This window comes from Athene noctua, chromosome 14 (genome assembly GCF_965140245.1).
Source record: "Athene noctua chromosome 14, bAthNoc1.hap1.1, whole genome shotgun sequence".
Classification (NCBI taxonomy): Eukaryota; Metazoa; Chordata; class Aves; order Strigiformes; family Strigidae; genus Athene; species Athene noctua.
This window is the reverse complement of record NC_134050.1, coordinates 15722992-15748841: the sequence shown is the minus strand read 5'-3', so window position 1 is coordinate 15748841 and position 25850 is coordinate 15722992. Positions and strand designations below refer to the sequence as shown.

Genomic DNA, 25850 nt, shown 5'->3' with positions numbered 1-25850 from the left:
CACAGTCTTATTGCAAATAATGTAAATTCAGCCTTTCGTAGGGGAATGTTTTAGCTATGACTATTTGAACCTTGGACAATGCAGGTTTTACTCAAAGCTTGTCTTTGTGCTGCTGTTTGATTGGAAACAGCCCCACAATGTAGAGTTTGAATGAAGCATGGAAGAGTTGGGGCAGAATTAGCAACCACCTCCAGACATTCTTTTATAAATTAAGGGAAATGTGTTTTACATTTTCTCCAGGGGCTAAATAAATATGTGTCTTGTGCAGGTCAGTCCTGAACAGAAGGTTTGAAACTATCTGGGCTTATTTTCCATGAGAGTGCTGGTGGATGTGAAAAGGACCTAATTTTCCTTCGTCTTTTTCTGTAAAACAGAACAAGACGTTGGGTACAGACTAAAAACCTGTTGAATTTGAGGGAAATTGTGGGTGCAGACATTGTAGTGAGGTTGTGTCTCTGGTAATACAAGGGTGGACAAGGACTCTTCTGCCATCCCTTTCCCTAGAACCACCTGAGCTTAAGGAATGGAGAAGAAAAGTGGGCACGAATTATTAACCTGGTGTGTTCATGGCCATTAAGAAAGGAAAGGTACAGACCTTCCTCCTCTCTAAACTCAGTACAGCCCCCTTTTCCATTACAGGAAACCCTGTCTTTAGGCTTTGACTGGAGGCTCATCAAGATGGACTTTCTATGGCATTCCCTGTGGGATCCATTCTGCCCTTCTGGGATCTCTGAGCAGGAGTGCCATGAAGAAATAGAGGGGCAAAAGCTTTGCCATGCTTTAATTATGGGTGTTAATATGCAGGAAACACTCTCTATAGGAGCATCTCTGTATTTCCATCTGTGCTTCTGGTGCTTGCTGGCTTCCCTCATCTATTTGTAGCAAATAATGGACACCAAATTTGCCTCAAAGGGTCTGTCTTATTCCCACTCACATGATATTCAGGACAGAGTTGTGACTCCAAGCATGAGCACTGCTGGTGCATGTACATGCTTGTTGTCAGATGGCACCAGCTTTGTCGCTGAGGCATTAGAACTCACAGTTAAAATACAGGTAGCTTCAAGAAGTCAGTTTTCTCTTCGGCTACCACAAGGTAGTGGAAAAACAGATTCTCACTCTCAAGAGGGAGAAATGATAATTCTCACCGTAATCTCCCTGTTAAGTATCCTTTTGAGATGCTGATGCTCTTTGCTTTAAGAAATGGGTTTGAGGTAGCTCAACTTCTTTCTAGAAAAATGATTTAGTAGATTGCATAAGCCACACTTTAGCATGATACCAACAAATTTAGGCAGAGGTCTGCTCCTGAGCTGCTCTAGACCTCTGTCTGATGGTGTTGTATAACTTTAAATGAAGACATTGCCATCAATCAGCCTGTCACCTACCTCGCTACCCACTTGTATTAAATGATTTTACTATCAGCTAAGATGGAGCACACCAGTGAGTGGCATATTATAAGTGTCTAGAGAGATTAGATACTGAAATTAGATGGATAACATCCAGGCTGCTGCGCTGGATCTCCGAGCTCCCAGTATTGTGGTTGCCAATGTGTCCTGCTTCAGTCAGATAAAACCTAAAGCTGTGCTTCCTCATTCATTTACTTTAACAGAGGGTGAAAACTAGAGGTGTGTAAAGTCAGTCTCCTGAGAAAGTTACAATAACTGTGTGCACTATATAAGCCATGTGGCATCTAATTCTTCTATAGAAATACTGTAGCACATTTACAGTATATGCCTGAATTCATCAGATGCCTTAGCAAGCTCTAACCCCTCCTGTTTTCAGTTTCTCAACCTGTTTTGCTTTGTGGTAGTCCTTGACAAAGGATGATTAAAACCAATAATAATTGTATCGGTAAAAACTGGTCAGCAAAGAGATCTGAAAGCTGATGAGACCCAAGATGACAGCCATCCTTGGGGAAAGTATCCTCTCCCTGGGAAAAATGATGTTAATGTGTTGGAGTAGCACAGGATTTAAAGTTGGATACATGGGCATTAACATCCCGCTTTAGTTTCTATCTTCCTATAATATGAAAACATTCTGCTGAGAAAAAGGTACAGTATATAGGCAATAAAAGAAAATATAGCTACAGGTATTGAGAAATAGCATTTAAGTGCCTGTTTCCACTGGTGTTATCCTTTTCTTACAGAGGGGCACAGATTTAAGGATAGGTAAATGGAAAACTGCTGCTTGGTGGACTCTGTCAGAGAAGGCCAAAGGCCTTACTGCAACTGCCTGTCTGTGGAGTGTGTTAGACAACTATTTTATAAATGCTTTAGAAATATTCAGAAATGTGTAGGCATTAATTACCCATAAGTCACACCTATAGAAACAAATAAATAGGATGTTATTTCAGGGTTTATGAAGAGAATGAATACTTATTGAAAATCCCAGTAACTCTTCTAAATTTAAAAATGTGATGACTTAAGGTCCTATCTATTTTCTGCAGGAAGATGTCTTTTCTAGCCTCCAGTTAGGCTCCACTTTTGTAGAAAAGAAGGAAATGTTTCTCAGAGTTTAAATATATATGGATGTATGTATTTATATAAATTAAGGTATTTTGCTGATATTAATTACTATTGAAAACAGTATCAGTCTCCCTAGTTAAATGAGCTAGCATAGCATGGCCTTATTCTTTACTGGGGCCTCTGAGTGTTCCTTCAAGATAATACTGAATAACATTCAGGAAAATAAAGTAATAAGGGCTGTAGTACACTTCTAAAATAATTTGGGGTTTTTTTTGTGGGACTCCTGTGTGAATTTTTCATGGTAGAAAAGTTATTTTTGGAAATGTCTATATCTATCTATTCCCGAGCAGCAGCATTTGGCAGTCTCAAAACAGAATTTAGATTTATGCTGATGGTGCCCTTAATTCCTATGTTTTCTTAAAAGCATTCCCTGTAATTTGTGTTACAAAAGTTTGGGAAGATAAAATTTTCCTTTCTTTGTATTCTCTTTTATTTGGGTGGAAAGTAGAATTAGTTGCAAAATAAAAATTTCAACCCCGACAAAATCACAGATAAGAATTTCAGCTCAGCTATACCAGCAAGTACAGGGTGGCAGGGGTCAACTCTCGAAGTACGACTACTACTCAAGAACTCCAGGAGAAGAGCTGAGCAGTGTTATTTAACAGAGACCTACCTCAGGAGTTTAAGGTAGTCAGAAAGTCATTGCCCAGGCTTCTGTTTAGCAAGGAGCCTGAACTTTAATGCTCTATGTATGATGGCTGATCTCAACTGATTAACTGAAGTATTGCTATAAGCAGAAATGGGAATGTGAAGGGATAAATCCCACATGTGTGGGATTTTAAATGGGACCTTTAGACAATGCCATGCACATGGTGTTGAAGGAAAGTGAAGGAGTCCTGGTACTACTTAGTATCCTTTGTTATGGTGTAAGACATGTCTGACTGTGATGGAAATTCAGCCAAGTGCCCCTGAAGTTCAGAGTAGAAATAATAATTTCAGTTTATTGGCAACAGTTTTTTACTGAGCATCTTGTAAGCCAGTATGGCCACATCACTAAGGGTAACATCTGCAGAGGAGGGCAAGGAGGGAGGTGGGAGGGGCAACTACTATGTTGCCGCTGAGGAGAGGAGTGAAATATTTCTGTGCTCCACTCCCCTCCTGAGGGATTCCTCTCTCATTCGTGTCCTCAAGCATGACCAGATCTGTTGACTAACATGATGCAGCTTTTATTTTCATCGCAACAGCCAAAGATCCCCTCTCAAAAGGTGGGTCTGGCTCACCTTGCCTGGTCTCTCTCTTGGAGGCTGCATTGGCCAGGAGCTGTTGGCCCCCTCCCTGACTGTGGTCATGAGGGGATGAAGACAAGCCTATGTCCCTGCATGCATCTTGGTGGCACTCAGTGAGTTTAACACATTTGTTTATTTTCTAGCGAACAAAGGTCAGTATTCAGGGAAGACTAAGATGTTGTAACAGATGCCAGTCTGCCTGGAAAATACTGAGCCTTTGCTACCATTCTCAGGGAGAAGAAATACTAGGTTTTAGAGCAGCATCCATTGGAACTAAGCACAGCACAGGTACTCCTGGATTTAGTATTATCGCTTTTGACCTGTTCAGACATATTCACACTTGTGAGTCTGGTGAAATCTGGGGGTTTTTGTTTTTAAGCAGTGGGAGGCAGGATTCCTTTCTCATTTCTGTTAATTATTTCTTTTGAATAGCTTGCAAAAGAAGTGGGATCTTTCTGTGCCTTATTTTGCATGTTTTGTGAGAAAATTGGAAGAATACTTACATATCTCACTAGAGGTACTGAAGGGATTAAGTCGTTGTTGTAAAAAGCGTTTTGAATTTCTGGAAAAAGAGATGTTATGGACAAGTAAAATATTATTCTCTTTGCATAAACACTAAATGTAGAAGTTAAACAGTGATACCTAAGATAATCTAAACCTCATCTTAAACATTTATAAATCCTCCTCTTTTGGGGCTATTCTTATAGGTCCTATTTCTGAAGATGCTCATTGCCAGCAAGTTGTAGGCAAATCACTGGAATTTAAGAATGTTCAGCCCTGATGCCAATTATTTTTATTTATCACGATTCAGAATACTTTCTTTGAGCTCCATGTGGAAGGCCAACTTCTCCACTGGAGTAACTAACTGCAGGTAGCTCTGCTCAGCTGAACATCTCTACGCCTGTTTGCATTAGCTAAAGGTCATGCCCATATCCTGACGTACAAATGTCTCAGTTTGCAGTGTGAAAGCTCTTGCTTTCTATTTTTCCAGTAGTAAAGATACTGCAGAAGAAACCAGCTTTAAAATCCTGCTGGTCATCTGTAAGATGGTTTAGAGTTCATTCTGTTCTGCTAATATATGGCATTTGTAGTGCAGGGTCTGGTGAGGGGAATATTAACACGAGAAAACTGGAACAATCTCATAGCTGCCAACATCAGCAGAGGCAACTGGATGCTACTGCAGGGTTTACCTGGTATTATTAGAGAATAAATTCTTTACTTTACAGCTTTAACTCCTGCTGACTGTCTGAAATGCAGCTGCTGTGCTGCTGAACTACCTGAAGAATCCTATCATATGGATAATTTCAGGCTGTTGGCAGTAAAAACAATAGCAGGCAAGGAGACTATAAAGAATGGGTTAATTCAAAGACTTCCTACCTCTTTGGTATTCCTGGATAATAATCCACCTACAGTGACTCTACACTGTGGGTAGAAAATGCCTACCTCTTTTTAAACATAATTTATGCACTCCTTTGCCTTTTGAAAAGGATAGACACCAGCCAGATAGAAGACTGCTCTGCTGCATTAAGGGCTCAGAATTAACCATCAAAGTGTGTGCCTGATGTGTGCAAGTCAATCTGCCAAGTCAAAAATGTTACAAACAGACATTTGATTACAGTGTGTATTTTTAAAGTATGCTTTCTGGCTATGTAACTTTAGCAAATACTGTTCCTCCCTGTCTGTACTAAAAGGACAGGGATACATATGCTGTTAACCTGGCACAATATGAAATCTGCCATAAATTGATTTCCCCAGAGGATTTCTTTCTGCAAGTGCTATGAGGCAGTGTCTCCCGGATGATTCAAAGTGCCCTTGACTTGATCTGCACTAAACAGGGAGGTAGGTGCCTGATAGTTTCTTCTGTGATGCAGTGGTGGCATCTGAGGAGGCTGAAAGTGTGAAGGAGACTTAAAAGGAAGCTAATTTCTTTTTTTTCTTTTTCTTTTTTTTTTTTTTCCCCTTATGAGAAAAAAGTTCTTGGGCTTGGACCTGAAGTGGTTGGTTGGTGAGAAGTTTCTGCTTTTGAAGTTACATTCAGACCTAGAAAATTCTATGGTGGTTGCATAAGTATTGAAATTACAACATTGCTAATGCCTGAAAATCAAGCAATTGGCTGGGGAACATATTTCTAATATAATTGCTTTCTGACCTTTTTTTTGTTTTGCTTTGAGTTTTGATTAACTTCATATTAATTATAATCAGTGAACACCGGGAAAGAAAGGTGAGTTTTGTTAAAATCCCAGCAGCTTTCCCTTTCTTCCATTTGGAAAAGGAGTAATTCCTGGTACCTTCAGGAATTACTTCCCTTGGACAACCAGGATACAAGCAATTTCAGGCCATCCCTGTATGCCATAAAGAAATAAAACCAGGGTAAATATGAGTTGGAATTAATTAAAATGCATTGCATTTTTTTGAGGAACACAATGGCCCCTGAGCAATATCAAAGGCACTTGAGCCATTTTCTGCTCACCTATAGCAAGAATTACCAGACTGTTACAGTGGAAGGAGGCACCAGCAACTGGATGTTGTGCTGTTTGCGTATCTCCAACACACTCTGTGGTCTGCATCCTAGTCAAAGGGCATTTTCAAAGAGACTGGTATCTACAAAGCAGATGTGCAACTCCTATATCATCTGCCTTGTTCCTTGAGTCTTCAGGGGAATAACTAGGCTACTCCCTGTCCCAACATACTGCCAGTGGCAGAAGAGGTCCAAGGGTCATTCTGATGTGTCTGTCCTGACTTCTTTGCCTCTCATCCTGATCTGTAATAGTACCTCTGCCACTTCTGGCTGAATGTTTCCTCAGGAAGCCAATAGCTTATCTTCAATATCTGTCTGATGCCTTTGTGTCAGAGGTCTCATAATATAAAGATGATCCTGGAGATAAAGCCAACCCAGCTGAGAAAAAGGTGACTCTCCCAGTATGCTTTGTGACTTTCTGACAGCTCAGGGAGCTTCAGCATATGTCAGGCTTCAGCATATACAGCATCTGCTCTGGCATCTTGTACTGTAGGGTGTTGGTCTTCTTGGAAGAGACCCGCTTTGCCAGACACAGCTCTCAGCTCATACTTAGTCTGCCTGTTCTGGGAAGGCAACGTGTTTTCTGACAACAGCCAAGATAAAAATCAAGGGTTCGTTCTATTGCCACTTCAGGACTGATGTCTAAATTGCACCTTCAGTTTGGAATCTCTGTTCAGAATACCCAGATTATGGAGACAATGAGTTAATTCACTTAGACTATTTTGTGGCTTTATGAGGTTGCTGCAGACTGAAGCCAATTAAAATGTAGGGCCTGCTAGTGCTTTAATTTTGTATGTTTTGTTTTTAAACATCTATTTGGAGATATATGTATTTAATTCTGAAATTTTCTCATTGTTTAAGGAAAAGTTATTCAGTAGATCTGTCAATCCACTATGCACATTCTACTGGGTGTGTCTTGAGTTTCTTTTTGCTCTTCCAGATGAAACGTTGTCTTCTGAATTTTTAACTCTTGTTTAGAAATGTTTTGTAGGTACAGTGTTAAATGTTCCTAAATTTTACCTCTCTGATGCATGCAAGCTTTGCTTTCTCATTTCCTGTTGATCTTATTGAGGAATGCTGAATAATCAGAATGAAGCAAAGATAAGATTACTTTCTGATCCCTCTATTTTGAGAATAACTTTAGTTCTTTCTGTCAAAAAGATGTCCTCACTTTACCTGCTTAAAGCAAACATGATACTGGAAATTCATCCAGTATCTCAAATTTATCTCCAAATTACTGTGCAAACATTAATTAGTCTCCACAATACCCAGAAGAGGTAGCTAAATAATGTTCTATTATCCTGATTATAGATGTGAATCACTATCAAGGAGCTGTGACTTGCCAGAGGTCACATTTGAAGTCAGATCAAGAGTTGGTGCATTCCCGTGCCTCCTACACAAGATTGTCCTGCTGCTGTCTGCTGCCTTATCTCTCCTTGTTGCTTCAGCTCCATCGCTGTATTTGCCACTGAATCTTAAACATATATCCATATTGAAGTTCTCAGTGAACAGAATACATTAACAAGGCACATCTTTTCATTAGACAGTATACTATTCTCAATTAAATATTGCCCATTTATTCTAGACTTATTTTTTAATTAATTAATGTGAGCAAACAAGGGCAAGGGGGTGCTAATTGTCCCATGAATTTGATTCACGATGAGAATCACCCCCAGAATAGTACCTATGGGACTGCTGCCAAAACTTGCAAGGCATCTTTTAGCCTGACCGTGGCTGTGGCTCTGCCTGTGGCTCCCCCTCCCTTCCACAATATATTTATTAGGCCAGTTGTTGTTTTCTCCTGAAATCCCATTCAGTCTTGGATCACAGCTGAAATAAGTCTCTGTGTGTGGTGAAGGCCATAATTCTTGTGCAGGACTCCTAAGAGGAAAATCTGGTTTGGCTAGGTCTCTGCCCTAGAGTAATTAAAGAGATGAAGTTGGCCCCTTTCTTTCTTTTTTTTTTTTTTTTTTTTTTTTAATTTTACCCCCTGCCAAGCTAATCATCAAGGCATTCAACCTTCATAGGCCACAGAAAAAACTAAGTGCATCAGAACACATCATCCACAATCCACAAATGTTCTTACAGCAAAGGCTTCTCCAGAGCTAGCACTGGTGATAATACACAAGGCTTTTCACTGTGGAGACTAGCCCTTTATTCTTTGGTGAGCTCACAACCCCAAAATGTGCTCTTTTGACCACAAAATCTATTACTACAAATTCTCTTCTTCCTGGGGTCTTGTGAGGACTGCTTCCTTGCTTGTGGCACATGCAGAATGTACTGCATTTTGGATGTGGTGTTGGGGGATATGGTGTAGGGAAGAACTTTGTAGAGTAGGGCTGATGGTTGGACACGATGAGCCCAAGGGTCTTTTCCAACCTGAATGATTCTGTGATTCTGTGATATTGCCAACTCGTTTGAATTATTCTAATTAGGTTGTCCTCACCTTGCTGGAAAAAGATTTGCTGTAAATTGCCACAGTCTGAGATTTCAAGCTCTTGACGCTCTTGTTTCTCTGCTAGCAGGCTAGTGATTTGTCATCCTACATTCCCTTTTCAGGGTCCCAACACTATGTGTTCTTCAATGTCTAGTGACCTAGGAGGGTGAGACTTCCCTCTCACCACAGTGATTTGTTCTTGTAATTATGAAGCCTCCGCCCATCTCCTATTTGCTGGTGCTAGATCTTACCAGGCATTTACCTCCTCATTGCTTACATTGGAACCACTATTTTCTGTAGATCTTCTTCAAAACAGTGTCCTTCCATTATCCGATGACTGCAGTTCCTCCACTGCATAGCATTCCATGCTCTGTGAGCAGGAGACTAGTTGTCCAACAATCAAGAAGTTGTTTAAAAACCAGAATAGGTGCACAGCATCTGGGTTGAAAAGCAGCTATCAGGACAAGATGATGATCTTTCTAAAAGGAAGAGTGGTTTCATGTCTAGAGAAGGCTAGAGAAACACAGAGCCAGACTGAGAATCGTTTGAAGAAAAATTCATGAGCAAGCCTGTATTTTCCTGATCTGCATGGAAACCTGTTTTTATTCTCAACTGATTTAAAAACAAACAAACAAAACCCACCTCAAGCACGCTAAAGGACTGCAAGCAGATGTGCATTTTTAAGTAACTCAATTAAAATTACAAAAGCAATTTGGAAAAAAAAACCCAGATCCTTTATTCCTTGAAAATATTCAACAGAATTTGCCATATTTGTCCTGAAGACTTCAAACTGGCAAACCTTTTTCCTCAACCAAAGATTTTAGCAAAATTTTGTGCAGAAAATTCTTTGCTTTTTATCTTTCAGTCATTCCCTCTTAAACTTCGCTGGTTTGTTCTTTCTTTCTGACTACCATTTTTTTTTCCCCCACTTTTCTTATGAAGTAAGTGTGAGGGGAGAAAGAGAAACTAATACTGGGGGGAAAAAGCTCGATGATTTTTCTCATGGAGAAAAGGGAGAAACTCTGAATAAACCTTCTTTGCAAGGAGGGGGAGAAAAATATCTTTTCTTGCCAAAAAGAAAATATATCTACATTTATTTGACCAGCTCTAGATCTGAAGCTGCAGAATACATATAGTGCTGTTGATACTCCAAAACCTGTTTCTTAGCCAAAAAGTGTGTGTATTGTGAGGAGGCTCCTTAAACATCGTCTGCAAAGTTTCCAAAAACACAAACTCAAAAAAATTCATCAACCTTTTCCCTCCCTCGCAACCCTCACAAGTAGCTGGATTTGAAAGACAGATAAGGCTGTGGAATAAATGTTAAAGAGGGGCTGGTGACATGCATGGTGACTTTACTTTTGGCTCCTCTCTTTCTATGTGTGTGTTTAAAAAATAAAATCACTGCCTCAGCATATTGGGAGATTCAAAATCACAACTGATTACTTAGCGTTTTGATGAAGGTAGGTGTATTTTAAGAAAAAATGTATTCTACCCTAAGCTGCAGGCCTGTGGTGAGTTTTGTTAACAAGAAGAATTAATAATTTGGGCTAGTGAGTTGGCTTAAGAGCATTTTTTGTGGCCTGTGGGCATTTTAATAGCAGAACTGTGTGAGCACTTGCAGTGAGCACTAGCTGGAATTATGCAGCTTGATACCTTCATGTCATCTTGTAATTTTTCTTGATTGGTAGTATCATAAGCAGTGCAGGAACTGAATGAGGAGATTATTTTTTTTTCCATTTGCATCCAAATCTTTATTGATATGCCTCTCAAAATACAGCTTCTGGTCTCTCAATAAACATGGTACAGGGCTTGCGAACATAGTTTCTACACATAAATTGTCTGCTGCATTTTTCTGAGTGTATTTCTGAGCCCTTTGCCATCTGTGTACCTTATAACTCTTGTAGGAAGATCTTTAGACCAAACTGCTGCTGCTGTCTGTGGACAGTCATGTACAAGCTCACATTAGAATTATCTTTTTGTTGTTGTTCTTTTGCTAAAGTTGTCAAAGTGAGGAACAAGGGATGCCACAGAAAGGGATTTCTACTGTAAATTTTGCAGTTACTAGAATTAATGATATGGTCACAGCTACCAAAAACCTGGTTGGCTATTGGGATGAACAATGGGATCAGATATCCTTGTGGAAAAAAAAAAAAAAAGAAGAGCTGTCATTCCTAACATTCATGTCTTGGATCTCTGCTTAAATTTACAGCAATTCTCACCTGTAAACATGTACCTCTTCTAAAATAGATTTAGGACAATCAGGATAAAAAGAGATAAGATGAAATTTCTCACTGGTCCAAATTAGACCTTGCTGCTGAAGTCAAGGGCAGGAAAAGTTTATATTTGCAAGAAATGACACAAAATCAAAGAGCAGTTGTGTGAGGTGTTCTCAGCAGACATACAGCTACTTTGAAATCCTACCTGGATGAAGAGAGTACAAAAAAGCACTTCACATTGGTGCTTGTAAGAACGGTACTCGAATAATTGAAACAAAAGCCTATGGATACATATTCCCTCTGCAGTATTCCAGAACCACGTTATGGATCCAGGGAAGAGAGCAGATGCCCGCTTTACCCAGTTTTAATTACTATCTGATCAAGGTTGTGTAATGTGAGTCTCTGCATAAGGGAACAAATGGCTTTATTAGCTTCATAGCAGAGTTCTCTGCCTCCTACAAGTATGAAAATAAGGATGACCTCCCCAGATTCCTACATGTGAAAGATAACTTCCCCCTATTTGCAAGAACCCAGCAGAAGTTTTGTGGATGTGTCCCCTTCCTTTGGATTTTCTTACAAGGTGACTTTTATCCTAACTGCCTTGAGTATTTTGCACTTCAATACCAAATACTTGTTTAAAATTCAAATAATATTTTGTTTATATTTTGTCCTTTTTGTAGAAGTTTTTCAAAGTATTTTCATAATTGGTTAAGACTCACAGAACCTTCATGATGTGGGGAGATACTGGTACGGTCAGCTTCCTTATCAGATGATAACTACACACACAAAGCTACCACAACAGACATTTTAAAAAGTTTTCAATACCTAGCTTTTGGGATCAACTTGAAGAGAACATCTGTAGCTGTCATTGACTTCAAAGGGAGCTATGAAAATCAGGATCTGATGCTGAAATTCCTGTTGTGACCTCCTCTGTGAGATCAGCATTTATATCGAAAAGGGATTTTTGCTACTGCAGGATGTCCAAGGCTTAGTGAGACCACTGACACAGGAGTTAGTCCAGTGTTTGAAACCTGCTTGTGACTGTTTTCAGCATGTTTTCAGGTGTAGTGGGTCTTTTAGATGCCAAACACAGTGTCTTGAAAACACCATTCCTCTTGTTGCAAGAGAGTAGTTAAAAAAAAAAAAGTACAAATTTAATTACAAAATAGGCTGGAATGGTTTTCATGTACAACTTACAGAGAACACGAGGCCTAGGAACACAGCTCCAAACTTCCTGGCTTTTGCTCATATTCCTGCCACAGTTCCCAGTAAGGTTTCTCTTTCATCTACATTTGCTGTACTTCCTCCTTTCTTCCTTTCTAATAATTTAAGAGACAAGATGACAGAACAGATTAGAAAAATATCTATAAATAATACCGTACGTAAAGAGGCATTTACCCACTGAGTCTTAAAACTCATTCCCAGATTTGGTTCTATTTTTATAAGCTTCATTTTACTTGACACTGACAATGATTCATATAAATATTAAGTATTCATTTTTAGTCCATTGCATATAAGTGAAGCTAAACTGTAGTGTTCTTTGGAGTTTTTACCCTGCAGGTCCTTACTTAGGATAGAAAGAGGGATAGGAAGATTCAGTTCCTAAGTACTCCAGAATTTGGTCCTATGGTCCTATATTTGATAGCACAGATGTAGCATTTTTAAAATTTTCAATGACATTGATATTTCAAAGGGGCTTTTTGTTGACTTTATTCCTTCTGCAGGATATAAAAATAGGACATGTTACCCTGAATTAAAATCTAAATCTGAAGGCTGTGGAACATAACACGATTTCTTATTTATACCACTTTGTTGAGTTGTGGTTTTATAGAACAACTCTATCACTATTCTTTTTCTCTATCTTGTTTTTAATTAAATCATTTTTAAAATGTTTTATTTATTGTCCAAACATTTTGTTCTTTAGACTGCACAGCAAAGCCTTTTAAACAATGAAAGAAAATATTTTTTCAATGTTTGTCAGTTTGAAATTCTAATACAATTGTGTTTATTATAGCAGGATTGGATTTGACAACAGATGGTAAAACTGCAGAACTGCCTCTGCTTCATTAGAGCCCCTGGCAAGACTCCTGTATAAGGTAAATTACAGTTTAGAGAGGGATATTTAACAATATACTCTTCACAGTTTCCAGTAAGATCTTGAACTAGTATTATGTGAATCACAAATGTAATAGCTAGAGTGTTTATTGATCACTTCTGTGTTGGTTGTTAATGCCAGAGCTAAAGCATACATGCTGTAAAAGGCCCTAATCTTGCAAAGATTTGTTCTACTGCTTTTCCAAGTTAAATTTATCCTGGCACTATTTTAATTGAGACTGCTTTCCTTTAATGGTGATAATGCACTTTTATTCAAAAGTAATAAAAAGCAAGTGATCAATTTCCATTTAAATTAAAAGAACGTTTATGTTAAAATATTGATGAAAAAGCAGCCTTCAGAGATTTTTAAGAATGCTTGTGTTTATGTGGCATGACTGAAAGGTGACAGATTGATAGCTGTGGGAAACATAGGTCTCTTCAAAACAAATTATGTGATGTGTCCTCACAGTGACTTGGGAGCTCACTTTTCAGCATGGTGGCACTGCTTAGACTCAGGTGAAAACCTTCTCTCTACTTCTGCGGATCATCTCTTACTTTTTTGTGCGTTTTGTATTTTCCTTCTCCGCAGGGGCCGCACAGAGATCACTAATCATTGCACAATGGAGTCAACTGGGTGATGACAACGTATAGTTACATCCTAATGGGAACTGGCTTCAAACTAGTGAGTGATTGAATATGAAAAACCAGCATTGCCATACGCTGAAGTTATACTGTGTCTGACAATGTCACTACGCATATCTGTCTTCTACTATTAATCTTGCTGAATTCCGTAGCCCAGAATTACCACACAGGAGCAGCTGCTTAGTTCCATGTTATTGGGAAATGCTGCTTGCCACATACCCAGTGTATCAGTTTGTGAACTCCTCACGCCGTGCAAACTGGATCAACTTCACTAACTGCCTGGATTATGCAGCTGTCTGAAGCTGAGAAGTCTCTTGAGCAGAGACAGATGAAAATTTGAAATCCTGTAGTTGGAGGAAGATATTAAACCTGAAATTTCACATTCTAAGCAAAAAACTGTAATCACTGGTTTATTGTGTCTGGGGATCTTTTTCACACTACTATCATCTCCCGTTTTTATTTGAGCATGTTTTTGAAAACAGCTTATATTCGGTGTGTATTCAGTCAGTACATTTAAACGTTTGTGCCTGTTAGTGAAGAAAAATTATGGGCATTAACAAGACTTTGACATAAGGCAGCAAACAATACGAAAGCAGTTCTGGGCACAGGCAAAACCATACTGTGGGCACTGGGAAATTTTAATATGCATTAAAAAAAATTATATCTGCAGGGTTAGTGTTTTGGAAATTGTAACTTTTGAACTCACACGGCTACATCCTTTCATGAGTCTGGTCTCAGAAGTGAAGATGTAGGAACTGACTGCTTGATTTTTGTGATGCAGGAGTGAGGAAGAGTCGGTGGGTGCCCAGCCCTGCTCTTTGTACTGGCTGGCACAGCTCATACGCAGACCGCACTTTTTGAGGAATCACAGCTTTGGGTGATCTTCTGCTCCAGTCCAGGTTGGTTTGGGAAACTACATGTGAGCATAGTGTGAATTCCTCCCAGGGGTGTTCAGTGTTAACTTGCTGGCTTTTTGGTAATAGCATTTAGAGGTGTCACAGAGATTATAACCCTATGGTGCTAGTTACTGCAATAAACTCATAGTAAGGGAGAGAAGAAAAAAATGTAAATCAAATAACCTGAGAAAAGTTGTTTTCCTACTCTGAAAATGACATACCAAGACTAAATGTCTTGTACGATTCCACACACAGTAAAATTCACAGAAAATGAGAAGAGCTGAAGCATACCCAAATGACGTGGCTTAATGAGCTAATACAATGCAGTGTTTGTGTGCTTGTGCCATTGCAAACGTTCATTTGCTGAGCTATACGAATATAGCCTGCTTTCGTACCACTGGCATGCTCTAGATGCTAGCTGAAACCCCTGAGAGGAATCTTCAAAGCTAACGTGTAAGCAAGTAGGGCGCACATATAATGACTTTACTCAGATTGGCTAACAAATGCTCGCTTGATAAGCCGCACTGATTCAGTTGCTTGTAATCACCTGTCCAAATCTCAGGTTTTGGGGTGTTTCTTTAGGTGGGCTTTTTTGGGGGGGGGTTGGTTTTTTGCTTTCTAGTAAATTCACACCATGCAAGTCTATGTATATTTCTGTGGACATGTGTGGACTGTTCTGAATGAATGTTGAAGACTGCCTAATACGAACAAAGGCTTGCCCTGCTGTCCTAGTCAAGATATCCTTTGAGGACTGTAAAAGTGCAGTTTCAGGGGTTGCTGTAGCTGACAGTAGTACATATGTGAAGATAAATTTGTGGTTTGGAGTTGAAGATGCTATAGAATTACTACTGAATTTCAAACTTTTCATTTGCATTTAGTCCATGTCATTGACACTTACAAAGTAGACTGAGCTTCTTTTCTTAGCGGAGCAGTTCTCCAAAAGATGTTTTCTTTAGAACAGTGAATGCATTTTTGCACTATCGATTTCCTGCTGCTTAGACATAACTAACATTTCAAGTAATCTATACAGTTTTGAAATTTACATTAGGTCTTTTAATAAAATCACTAGCACCTTTGGGACTTCTTGGTAGGATAAACACGGAACTCCTATCAGCTGAACACTAAATTTCAATATTGCTTAAGCAAAATTCAGAGCTAAGCTGATCTGCTACCACCCCAAAAAAAGAAAACCAAACACCACCTCCACCCCCCAGCAATTGATTCAGTCTGGTATTGGTTGAGCTATCATAGCACGGTTAGGTTGTTCTTGGTTTGTCCTTACAAGTGCTTTACTGAAAAAGCCTGAGTTAAAATCAGTTCTGCATTATGCAGGACACATTCCCAAGAAGTGCTAAGACGTACTGTCACTAGATTTCTTGCAAAACTCCACACTAGAAGCAATGGGGAGATCCATGCTAAAAAAAGAAACAGGAATAGCACAATGTGGCTGATATCATCTCTTGTTTTTAGAGTAGAGATCAGAGGCTGCTGTGAAGGCAAGCCCTTTTGCATTGAGTGTTGTGGCAATTACACAGTTGTCCTCGTCCTGAAAAATTTTGCCAGAAATAGGTCTGCATGGGTCTCTGGCTGGATCCCACAAAAATCAGTGGTAGCTGTGGCAGTGGCCCTACGAAATCGGGGGGGATTTTACTGATGGTCTCTTAACTCCTTGCCTGTGTCCTTTTCTGCTCTAAGACATGACATCTCTTTGCTGGATGTTGTAGGTGCTCAGCATTTTTAGGGGTTTCTTCCTGTTATTGTAATTTTTTAAGTCTGTTATCAGATTAGAAGCATTCTGATCAAAGGTTTTAATTTAATTAATAACTAGATAAATCACAAAACAGGCCTCCACCATCTATACCTGCCAATTGATCGAGCATAATGAAGGCTGCAAGAATCCGAACTGAAAAATACAACAGGAAATTGGAATTATTGCGATCAATTTTCAAAGTGAAATCTGCAGCAGAATTTCTGATGCATGTCAAATAATAAGGAACCCAAACTGTCCCATCTTTCTGTATGAGAATAGGGAAATGCAAGTAATGTTTGAAATGTGTTTTTTGGAGGGCAAAGGTGGACAGGAATAGGGATTCTGCTGCAGTTTAAACAAGGAGCTGTTATCCTGTTGGTATATTTCTGTGCACATTTTAAATTTTTTGTGAATGCTGAGTAGATGATCCAGGAAATTCAGGAAAGAAGACGGATTTGGTTTGGTTGTGCAAACCAAAATGCCTGTTTTTAACTTGTATTTGTCTCTGGGAAATTACAAGACTCGGTAGGAATAGGTTTTGCCTTTGTTATTTAAAACCAAATAATCTATCTTCTTCTTAAAAGGAATGTTCTTTCCCAGGTTTTCAAAAGCCAGTAGGATATTTTAAACTATTTCATACAGTCACAACACCACAATGGTCCTGACCGAACATTTTCTCAAAGTAAATCTAGCAGTGCTGAGATATACTGCTGCTCCTGAAGTATCAACATAATTACGTAAGTGTGTGCCAGCAGCGTGTGCCTGTGTTGGTAGCTCATGTGCAGCACACACATCGCTGGCTGTCCGCAGTGCACTGAAATTGGAGATTTATTGCATTTACAAAGGGCCATTACAATGCAATTTTAACTTACTGTCATTAAAGGGTCTTACATCATAAGCAATCACTGCAAAAAGCCTTGGACTGAGATTTATTCATAATTTTCATAGCATGATTTATTAGAGCCCTCATTATATCTTATAAATCATGTCTGAAAGAAATAAAAATCAATTAGGGCCTGGCCCTTTCACCTTTACCCATGTTGGGTAGTACCTTGTTCTCAGCCCTAAGGAAGCGGGGATATTCCTGGAGTAAGCTATCACTACAAGTGTAGGAGGGAAGACAGCAAAATCTGAGTCCTTACTGAGCACAGGAGAGAGATGTAGAAATTATTCTAGAAATGACAGCATTCGGTTTATATTCCAGAGGGAGGGGGTGGTTCTCCATAGATTCATAGATTTCTCTGATTTCATCAGATCCTAACACTCCTGTGTACCATTTGGAGTGAATCACATATTTATGTAATGCAATATTCAGTAGAGAAAGCCAAGTCAGCCTTCTAATACTGTTCTTTACTCAGATCAAATTCAGCATATAGTAACTGAGAAGCTAATTGTAATACAATTGCAAAGATCTCAAAATGGCTGTTCTATTAGTCTTATCCCCCAAGAATGCACTGAAATTTCATAAAATCAAGCCTATACAAAATGGAAACTCACTTTTGCCATCTATATTCGCATGAGAAAGAATTACGCACTTGATTATCAATTAAGGCCCAATTTTTCAGTCTGAATACTCCTGCTTGCCCTTTTTATTATGAAATACAGTGCTTGGATGTGATTTGGTTGACCATTAATTGAAGGCATGTGGTTTGAATGGGGATGCATTCCATAGTCTTTTGTAGTAAAAAAGGCCAGTATGATCAGGAAGATGTCAGTATTAGAGTTCTGTGTTTTGATGCAATGTGCTAAAGATGCTCATGTCTTTAAATTATTATGAAAATACATATTTGAATACGTATGTTCCTAATAAATTACTAAGATCTATTGCGCTTCAGTGCTTTGGAATGGAAATATGCAATGTATCTACTAAAAAAGCAGCACACTGCAATTAATTTGTTATCTTGAACCACGCTGCAGGAAAATTCATTTCTATCCTTGAAGTTGGTGGTAATTTTGGCACTGAATTTCAATAACAGTAAGGCTGGGCCCTCTGTTGCTGATTTGCTAACATCTCTCCTTATGTTAAAAGAAAGGCAATATGTATAGACTTTACTAAAGTACTACCATAAATATACACAGATCAGTCATGTATTTTTACAAATAAGAAAGATGAATACCATTGAATACTAGACTGCACAGCAGAAGGAAAAACAAGATGGAAAAGTAGTTTTCCTAGGTATAGTCTAATATATCACATTTTTGTGAGCAGTTCTAAAATAGAAATATTACAATTGATCCACAGATCTTTTTATCCTTTGCTCATGATATACCAACAGAGAATATTAGTATTTTGTTGACTTTTTTCCTAACCGTAACCAAAATAGCAAATGTCAGGAGAAGGGCAAGGAAAATAATTGAAGGTACGAAGGGATGGATTAAAGAGAGAAGGGACCAAATATCATACTGAAACCAGTCACTAAATTCATATCGATTTCAGTGGCACCACAGTTACATTTTCAGAAGTATTTTGGGACAGTTTAATTTTGAAGTCCTTCCTCATATGGAAATCCCACTCAGCATCGTAGGAGGTGGCAGTGATAGGAAGGCATATACATGTGTATGCATATGATGGTATGATCCATACAATCACAGCCTTGGCTAAATCAAGTAAATTTTGTAACCTAGAAACATTAAAATTAAGTAAGATCACAAAAAAATTAAAATTGCAACAGATGCTGTTCTTTTTTAAGGTTTTAGAATAATAGGAATAAAATTGGAAATAGGCAAATGGATTTAAAAAAAAATCCCTTCCTTGAATTAAAACTGCTAAGTCTGTACTAGCTAGCCATAGATTTGTCAGGTGGATAACATCATCCCTCTCATCTCCCTGTGAGATTGTGACTTCAAAGAGATTGTAAGATATTCTGGGCAGACATCATATCTTCCTATGTGTCTCTGAACAACTCAAACCAATGAAGTCATGATTCTGCATGGCTGCTATGATTTTTTGTTGTTGTTGTTGTTGTGGTTTTAGAATCTATTACTCTTGAAGTCAGAGGGACAATTCCCAGGACTTATTTGTGAGTGTGCCTGCTCCCACCTTGGCTAATTCAATAGGGACTGACCGTGGGACTTGGTGTGAGCACTGAACACTTTCTATAGCTGTCATTGCAAAGGCTTCTTTGGACAGGACACAGAGAAGACTGACTGAGTTACATGCTTACTAATGGGTTATATAAGGATTTGCAGTAACATGTGCCTTGATGGGGGAAAATAGGAATAAAATGGGATTTTAGGAACTATATTAATAATGAATGATAGAATGGTAGTTAATAGATGTCTATCTGTAATTCCATTATACTACATGTGCAGGGGAAATTTCATTTAATGTGGAAAGATTCTCATTTTTCCAGAGCTGTAATGCAGCATGCAGTTAAAATTAGGCTGTCTCGTTAATTGTCAAAGTATAGGGTGAGAATTACTGCAGCCAGCTTCAGTGAAGGATGAGCTAGAGCTCTGCAGGGGAGACCTTGCAGAAAGGCCCAAGGTGGGTGAGCTGCTCCATCAGGGCCCTTTGCTGAAATCCCTCCCTGGGGAGAGGGGTGCCTGTGGGTAGGGGAAGGCATGTGGGGTGGCTCTGCTCCTTTCTCTCCCTACTTCAGGCTCGGTGGGAGCCCCCTGAGCGCTGTTCGTGGAGCACTCACTCCTCTGCGAAGTGTGTCCCGAGCCAGATAGCTGCAGAATAAACACTGCTTGTGAAGGCTGATGAGTATCTATTCCCACTCCCTAATACTTTCCTGAGCTGGGCCAGGGTAATAGATGAGCAGAAATCAGCCCAGCCTCTAACCCTTGAGACAGTATGGTTATTCAGGAACTAGGATCCCATAAGCTTCCTCGTACCTATGGGATGTAATTTATATAGAGAAAAATCAGTTTAAAAGAACACAGCAAGGTTGAAATGCTCTGGAATGTACAAAAGAAAGCTGGAAGAAATCCCTGGGGAATACCTTTCTCCTCATCTCTTCCTCACTATCCTTTTTCCTGTCTCCTTCTCAGTGTTGGAAACTTGTCCTTCAGAAATCACCCACTGAGGAAAGCAGATCCTTCTGCAGGATGCGAAGGGAGAACATGAGGAAAGGGTAAGTGAGAGTTTTGCCATAAGCCTTTCCTCTTCTAGATCAGGGCTGTATAGCATATGCCAGGATGGCAAGTCAAGCTGTTGAGGACTTTCCATAGGACCCCAACCAGCTTTTATTTAAAAACAGTAAAAATGTTTATTTGGAAGGACTACAAAAGCTTTCCCGAGAGTTCATTAATGAAGCTTAACCACTCCACTTAAACATGAGCACTAGCAGAGAATCTCAGCTGAGAGCTCCTGGTTCCCAAGCACTGACTAACCTAATAACGACTGTGAATTAACACAAACACAACCTTGTCCTGCTGGGGAGGAGGAGAAGGAAGGGGGCAAAGGTGTTTGATACCTGCAGGCCAAACTCCCCAGGAAGACAGTGGGAGCTTTGATAGTGTAAGAACAGTATGACCAGACATAAATATAAAGGAGAGAGGATGCTAAGAAAATATTTTTCATGCATTTGTGTACTGGGGGCCTGTGAACTCGGAGTGCAGAAGGCAGGAATTCCTACAACGGAACTCTCAGATAGCTGCTTTAGGGTATCTGTGTAGCTTTCTGTGTGTCTCTGAGTATATTTGCCCCTTTGCGCCTACTTACGAAAAACAAATTTACGAAGTTGCCTGATCATGCCAAAGACAAATCTACTCAGCTTTAAAGAAACGTCTCGCTAATTTGGGTGCACAATGTCCATTGACATGCAGTGATATTTAGATCAGATGCTTTTGAAAACCCACCCGGATGCCTGTCCCAGTATCTCTGTAAATCTAATCTTTTCCATCACCTTATCTGTTCCTCTGTTCAGACCTCCAGGTACCAGACTTTGCCGCTGTTATCTGAATGTGGATTCTTTAAATTATGGAGAAGTGTGACACCCATTTGTCTTAAGGTAGGTGTCCTAGGCAATCTGTGATTTGAAAGGATCTACCCTTAATACAGATTTAGAAGATGATGCAATTTTTTTAAAGTATTCAATCCATTTAGAAACAACTACCTTATTTACAAAATTAGTGTTTAGAAAACAAGAATTTAATTAAATTCAGCCACTGTTGTTTTAACAAGAAACTGTTGACTATGTTACACCTAAAGACAAAAGATTAGTGCCTGGGACCTTGCGCTTTATCAAAGTAAATTTAGAAACAGGCAAAATTTGCAGAGTTAGCTGATTTTGCCTGACATACACAAATGTTCTTCCAGTCTCCCCTGGCTGTTTACAATGAGAACAGATGTAATTTAGTATGAGTTAGGTGCTGGTGAAGCAAAACAGTCAAATTTTCTTGTGTTTGTAAGCAGTGTCCGTCAAAATGCTCCAACAATGGCTAGATTTGAGTAAATGCTGAGCTTTCCATAGACAGGTCTTAAACATTCACTAAATTAGCGTACCAGATATAGTCCAAAGAAATGTTGCTTTATTCGGACATGCAGGTTTTCATTTAATATTCATATAATATATTCCTTTTACTTGCCCAAGTGTAACAGTATAATGGTTATGTAAACTGATGCTTGTATTAAGATGTTATTTTGACATACATTTTGGTGCCATATGTAAACACTAAACATGTATATACTTATCGCCATTAGTACAAGTCTCAGATCCAATGAGGATGACAAAATTCTTGTGATGTACTTTTTTGGCAAAATGGCAACGTGAATTGAAATTTTTGCATGACTGAAATAGACTTTGTAATCAAAAGTAGCGTACGCAATTAGAAGTGAGGTAACAGTGGATTTGTTGCCTGAATCTATTGATTGATTTGATATACCATTCACTTGTGAATGGTGCTATCAATTATTTTACTGTAAATTAGTTATTGTGAGTTTTAAGTTCTTTTTGCAATGTCTGTGTTAGGTTACAAGAGCATAAATCAAACTCCCATCTCTTTTTATATCCATATCTATAACATATGGCTTTTATTAGAAAATGTTAAGTGTCTTATAATGTCTTCTTAATGGACAGTGTGTGCATGTGTTAATGATGAAAGCCATCTTCCTTCATGCAAAATATTAATGTATACTGCCTACGTCTCCATAGATACAAGTTAAAGAATCATATTTAACCCATGAAATATTCAGTATACAATTCAACTTTGCCCAGAATTCATATTTCTCTAGTTTAACAATCCTTTAAGGAAAGAACAAGTTAGAAGTAAATCAGGGGTTGAATTCTACGAGGTATGCACATATAATTGTGAATAAATGGTATAGCATCCAGTCAAAAACACCCCTAAACAACAAACCAAGACAACTTTACAAAATGTCTATTCCTAAGTGAAAATACCTGTAGAGAATTAGAAAATGGAATTTATATCCTCCTAGAATTCCAGCTTGTACAGCACAAAGACTCTTAATATTGGTTATAGATTTTTGTCCTGTGACCTAAAATATCATAAAGCTTCCAGGCAAAAGGGAGTTTTAGCCTCTTGTTTGTACCCTTTTCATTGGGATAGCATTACCCATTTGGCTTTTGGAGCATTACACAAAATCTTGGACAAGCACACTGTTTTGACTTGAAATGTGTTTTACCAACAGATTCCTGTGCACCAGAGATCTGCTATTCAAATCAACGCCTGCTAACATTGGGCTTGATTAAAGGAAGCTAACTAAGCCTTTTGAAGGATACCCTCCAGCCTTTCCTCTCCATTTCCATGTTCCATTGGCAGAAATCAGGGATGTGAAAGCTGCAATTCAACAACATCATCCTTCCATCTCATGGTAAATATTTTATTATTCCTTTACCCTCCATGCAATTTAAAGGAATTCATTTAAAATATTAACTTCTTTGTTCAGGGAGGAAATCTCTAACGGGTTTGCAAACAAGAATCTTTAGAAATGCACCAAGATATAACTCCAGGCTCTGCTCCAGCTTTCCCCATTCATTCAGCCTGCGACCTGGCAGCTCCCTGCTGGAGATCTCTGCTCAGGCCGAAAGTCTCTAGCAGCTGCTCTTCCACCACCCATTCATACACGACCAGCTCCCCTGTCCCTGCATTTCCACTTCTCTTTCCTCCACCCGTCCATTTGCTCCCTAATCTGATCTCACTTCTTTGATCCTTCTCAGGAACACTGATCATCCTCCCACACCAAAGCACCACTCATCCCTGCTGAGGGCTGGCAGCAATTATGGTGTAGCAAAGGTACATTTAAGAGAGTAAAACCTATCCAAACCAGTTTCTACGCAAAGGCATTATCCTTCATCTATTTCCCTCTGGATATCTTGGGGATTAATCCTGCTGCTGCTCCTGAAGTGTTTACTTTTGACTTCAGAGGCAGAATTAAGGTACCTATCCTTGTATGTAATGACATGAAAGGTACCTACTTAGAGGAGCTGGGTGACTGTTTAAGACCATCCTGATCCACAGCTACGCTGTGAACTGCACCACTGTGCATTCCCTTTCCAAAACAACCGCAGGCACCAGGAGGGGAGGAGTTGTCCTTCAGTAGCCAGGCAAGAAACCTGTCAAACACAGCATCCCTTCTATATGAATGAACCCTCTCCTCTGATTAATACTTTGCATTTCCCACAAGGGAAAAGACAGAGTGAGGAAGTAAGTGAGGAACTGAATCACCCAGTCTCAGAGAAGCATGATCATAAATATTTAACATGGTATGTATGAGAAAAGAGAAAGGAAGAGACTCCCTTTCCAGTCTAGGCTGAGAAACTCTCCAAATCCCCTGGTCTCCCAGGGGCTGCCTGCTCCTGTGATCCTTTCTCCATCTCGTAAAGGGGAGAGAGCCCTTAGCTCATAAGAGGGCTGGACCAGGCCTCTCTTTACTGGCGGATGACTGACTGAAAATCTGTACATGGAGGGGAATTACCTGGTATAATGGAGATCTCCCTGGCCCATGAACGGGACCTGCCCCAGGCTGTGGGTTTTTAGGAGCCTGTTAGGGTCTCTGGAAGCCCACATACGAGTACCCGAGCTCATGCCTTGGTGTCCACTCGTGCCCCACGTGCGGGGCCTTGCTTGAGAGTGTGGGTTATGTCCCCATAGCCCGTGCGTGATTTTTGTACAGCTACACACACGGATGGCTGCTCTGCTCTGACACTGGAGATAACCCTGATGATGCTGGGAGGAAGCGGGACGGAAGGGAGGTTCGAGGTTTTGATGAGGGTGCTGATTGCATAGCTTACCCTTGCATATCTGGAGGAGTAGGGATCCTCAAAGAGCGCCCAGATGCGGGGCTGCCACCGTCTCCAGAAGCCCCCAGACCTGCCATCGGGGGAGTCACTAAGTGCTAGGCGTTTTGTCATCTCCAGCTCCTCTTCACCATCACCAGAGTCTCCGGTGCCATCTATGTCTCCGTCCTCGGCACTGCTATCCAGGGGCGCCCCACCAAAGCTGTCCAGAGCCTCTTCGGCGTCGCGGTGCTGCCGGTAGGTCATCCAACAGCAGGGCTCCACATCGGTCTCATCGATGCCCCAGAAGGCCAGCTCCTCCTCATAGAGGGGCCCGCACACGTCCGCGGGGCAGTGCAGCTTGCCCGTGCGGTAGTAATTCAGGATGTGGGCAAAGACGCCCGGGTGCCGGTCAAAGAAAAACTCATCCGTGCGGGGGTCATAGTCGAAGTGGCTGTGGGCATCGGGTTCGGCGATCCAGGCCAGGCGGGTGCCGGGCAGGGTGCGGAGGGTGCTGCGGTAAGTCTGGTGCCTAGTCCCTCCCACGTTGATCACAATGCGGTCGCTCTCGTCGCCCTGGCCCATCTCGTCTCTTATTAGGCATGTCGCAGACTCATCCAGGCAAGCACGGCAGGCAGCGAGCCGCTACGGGGACGGCTGCTCGGCGGCAGTCGGTGCCTAACCCCGGCCCCGAGCCAGGCCCGCGGCGGAGGGGCGAAGGGCCCCGGCCCCGCTCTCGCGCCCCTGGGGCCGCTCCGCGGGGCAGCCGGTGCCGGGCGCTCCCGGCGCTGCAACCGCCTTCCGCGGGACTCAGAGCCGCGGGGGCCGCGGGAGCTGCAGCCGCGGCGGAGGGGCAGGGGCAGGGGGGGCCATGCTCCGGGAGCGCGGGCGCTGCGGTGCCGGGGCGCGGGGACGTGCCGGAGGGGGAGGGCCCTTCCCTGGTTGGACGTGGCCAAAAGCACCAAAAAAAAAAAAAAAAAAAAAAAAAGGGGGGGGTGGGGGAAAGGGGGGTGGTGGAGAGAAAGAACGAAAACAAAAAAAAAAAAGAGGGGAGAAAAACCGAAAAACCGCGGCACCGGCGCTGGCCGCTGGGCTGGGGGCGGCGGGGCCCGGGGCCGGCTGCAGCCCCCGCGGGGTCTGCGGGGCTCTGCCCGCGCCCTGCCCGGCGGTGCTGAACGGACAGCGCCGAGCGCCGCCCTCGCGCCGCCTCCGCCCCTGCGGCCGGGCCGCGCCGCGCCGCGCGCGCTGCCGGTGAGGGCGGCGGGGACCCGCCGCCCCTCCCGCCGCTCCTCCCGCCGCCCCTCCCGCCGCCGCCGCGCGGCTCGGTGCAGCCCGGTGCAGCCCGCCGGACAGCCCCGCGCAG

At 41.1% G+C, this 25850-nt stretch overlaps 1 protein-coding gene across 6 annotated transcripts in view; it reads right to left on the bottom strand.

Annotated features, from left to right (window-relative positions):
* Positions 1 to 25436, bottom strand: part of KCNC1 (potassium voltage-gated channel subfamily C member 1) — a 129848-nt gene extending 104412 nt beyond the window's left edge. For all 6 annotated transcript variants that reach the window (XM_074918548.1, XM_074918552.1, XM_074918549.1 and 3 more), the window contains exon 1: positions 24503 to 25436. In XM_074918548.1, coding sequence (XP_074774649.1) covers positions 24503 to 25072 — 570 coding nt within the window. In that variant the 5' untranslated portion in view covers positions 25073 to 25436. The remainder of the gene's footprint in view (positions 1 to 24502) is intronic.
* Between the last annotated feature and the right edge of the window lie 414 nt (positions 25437 to 25850).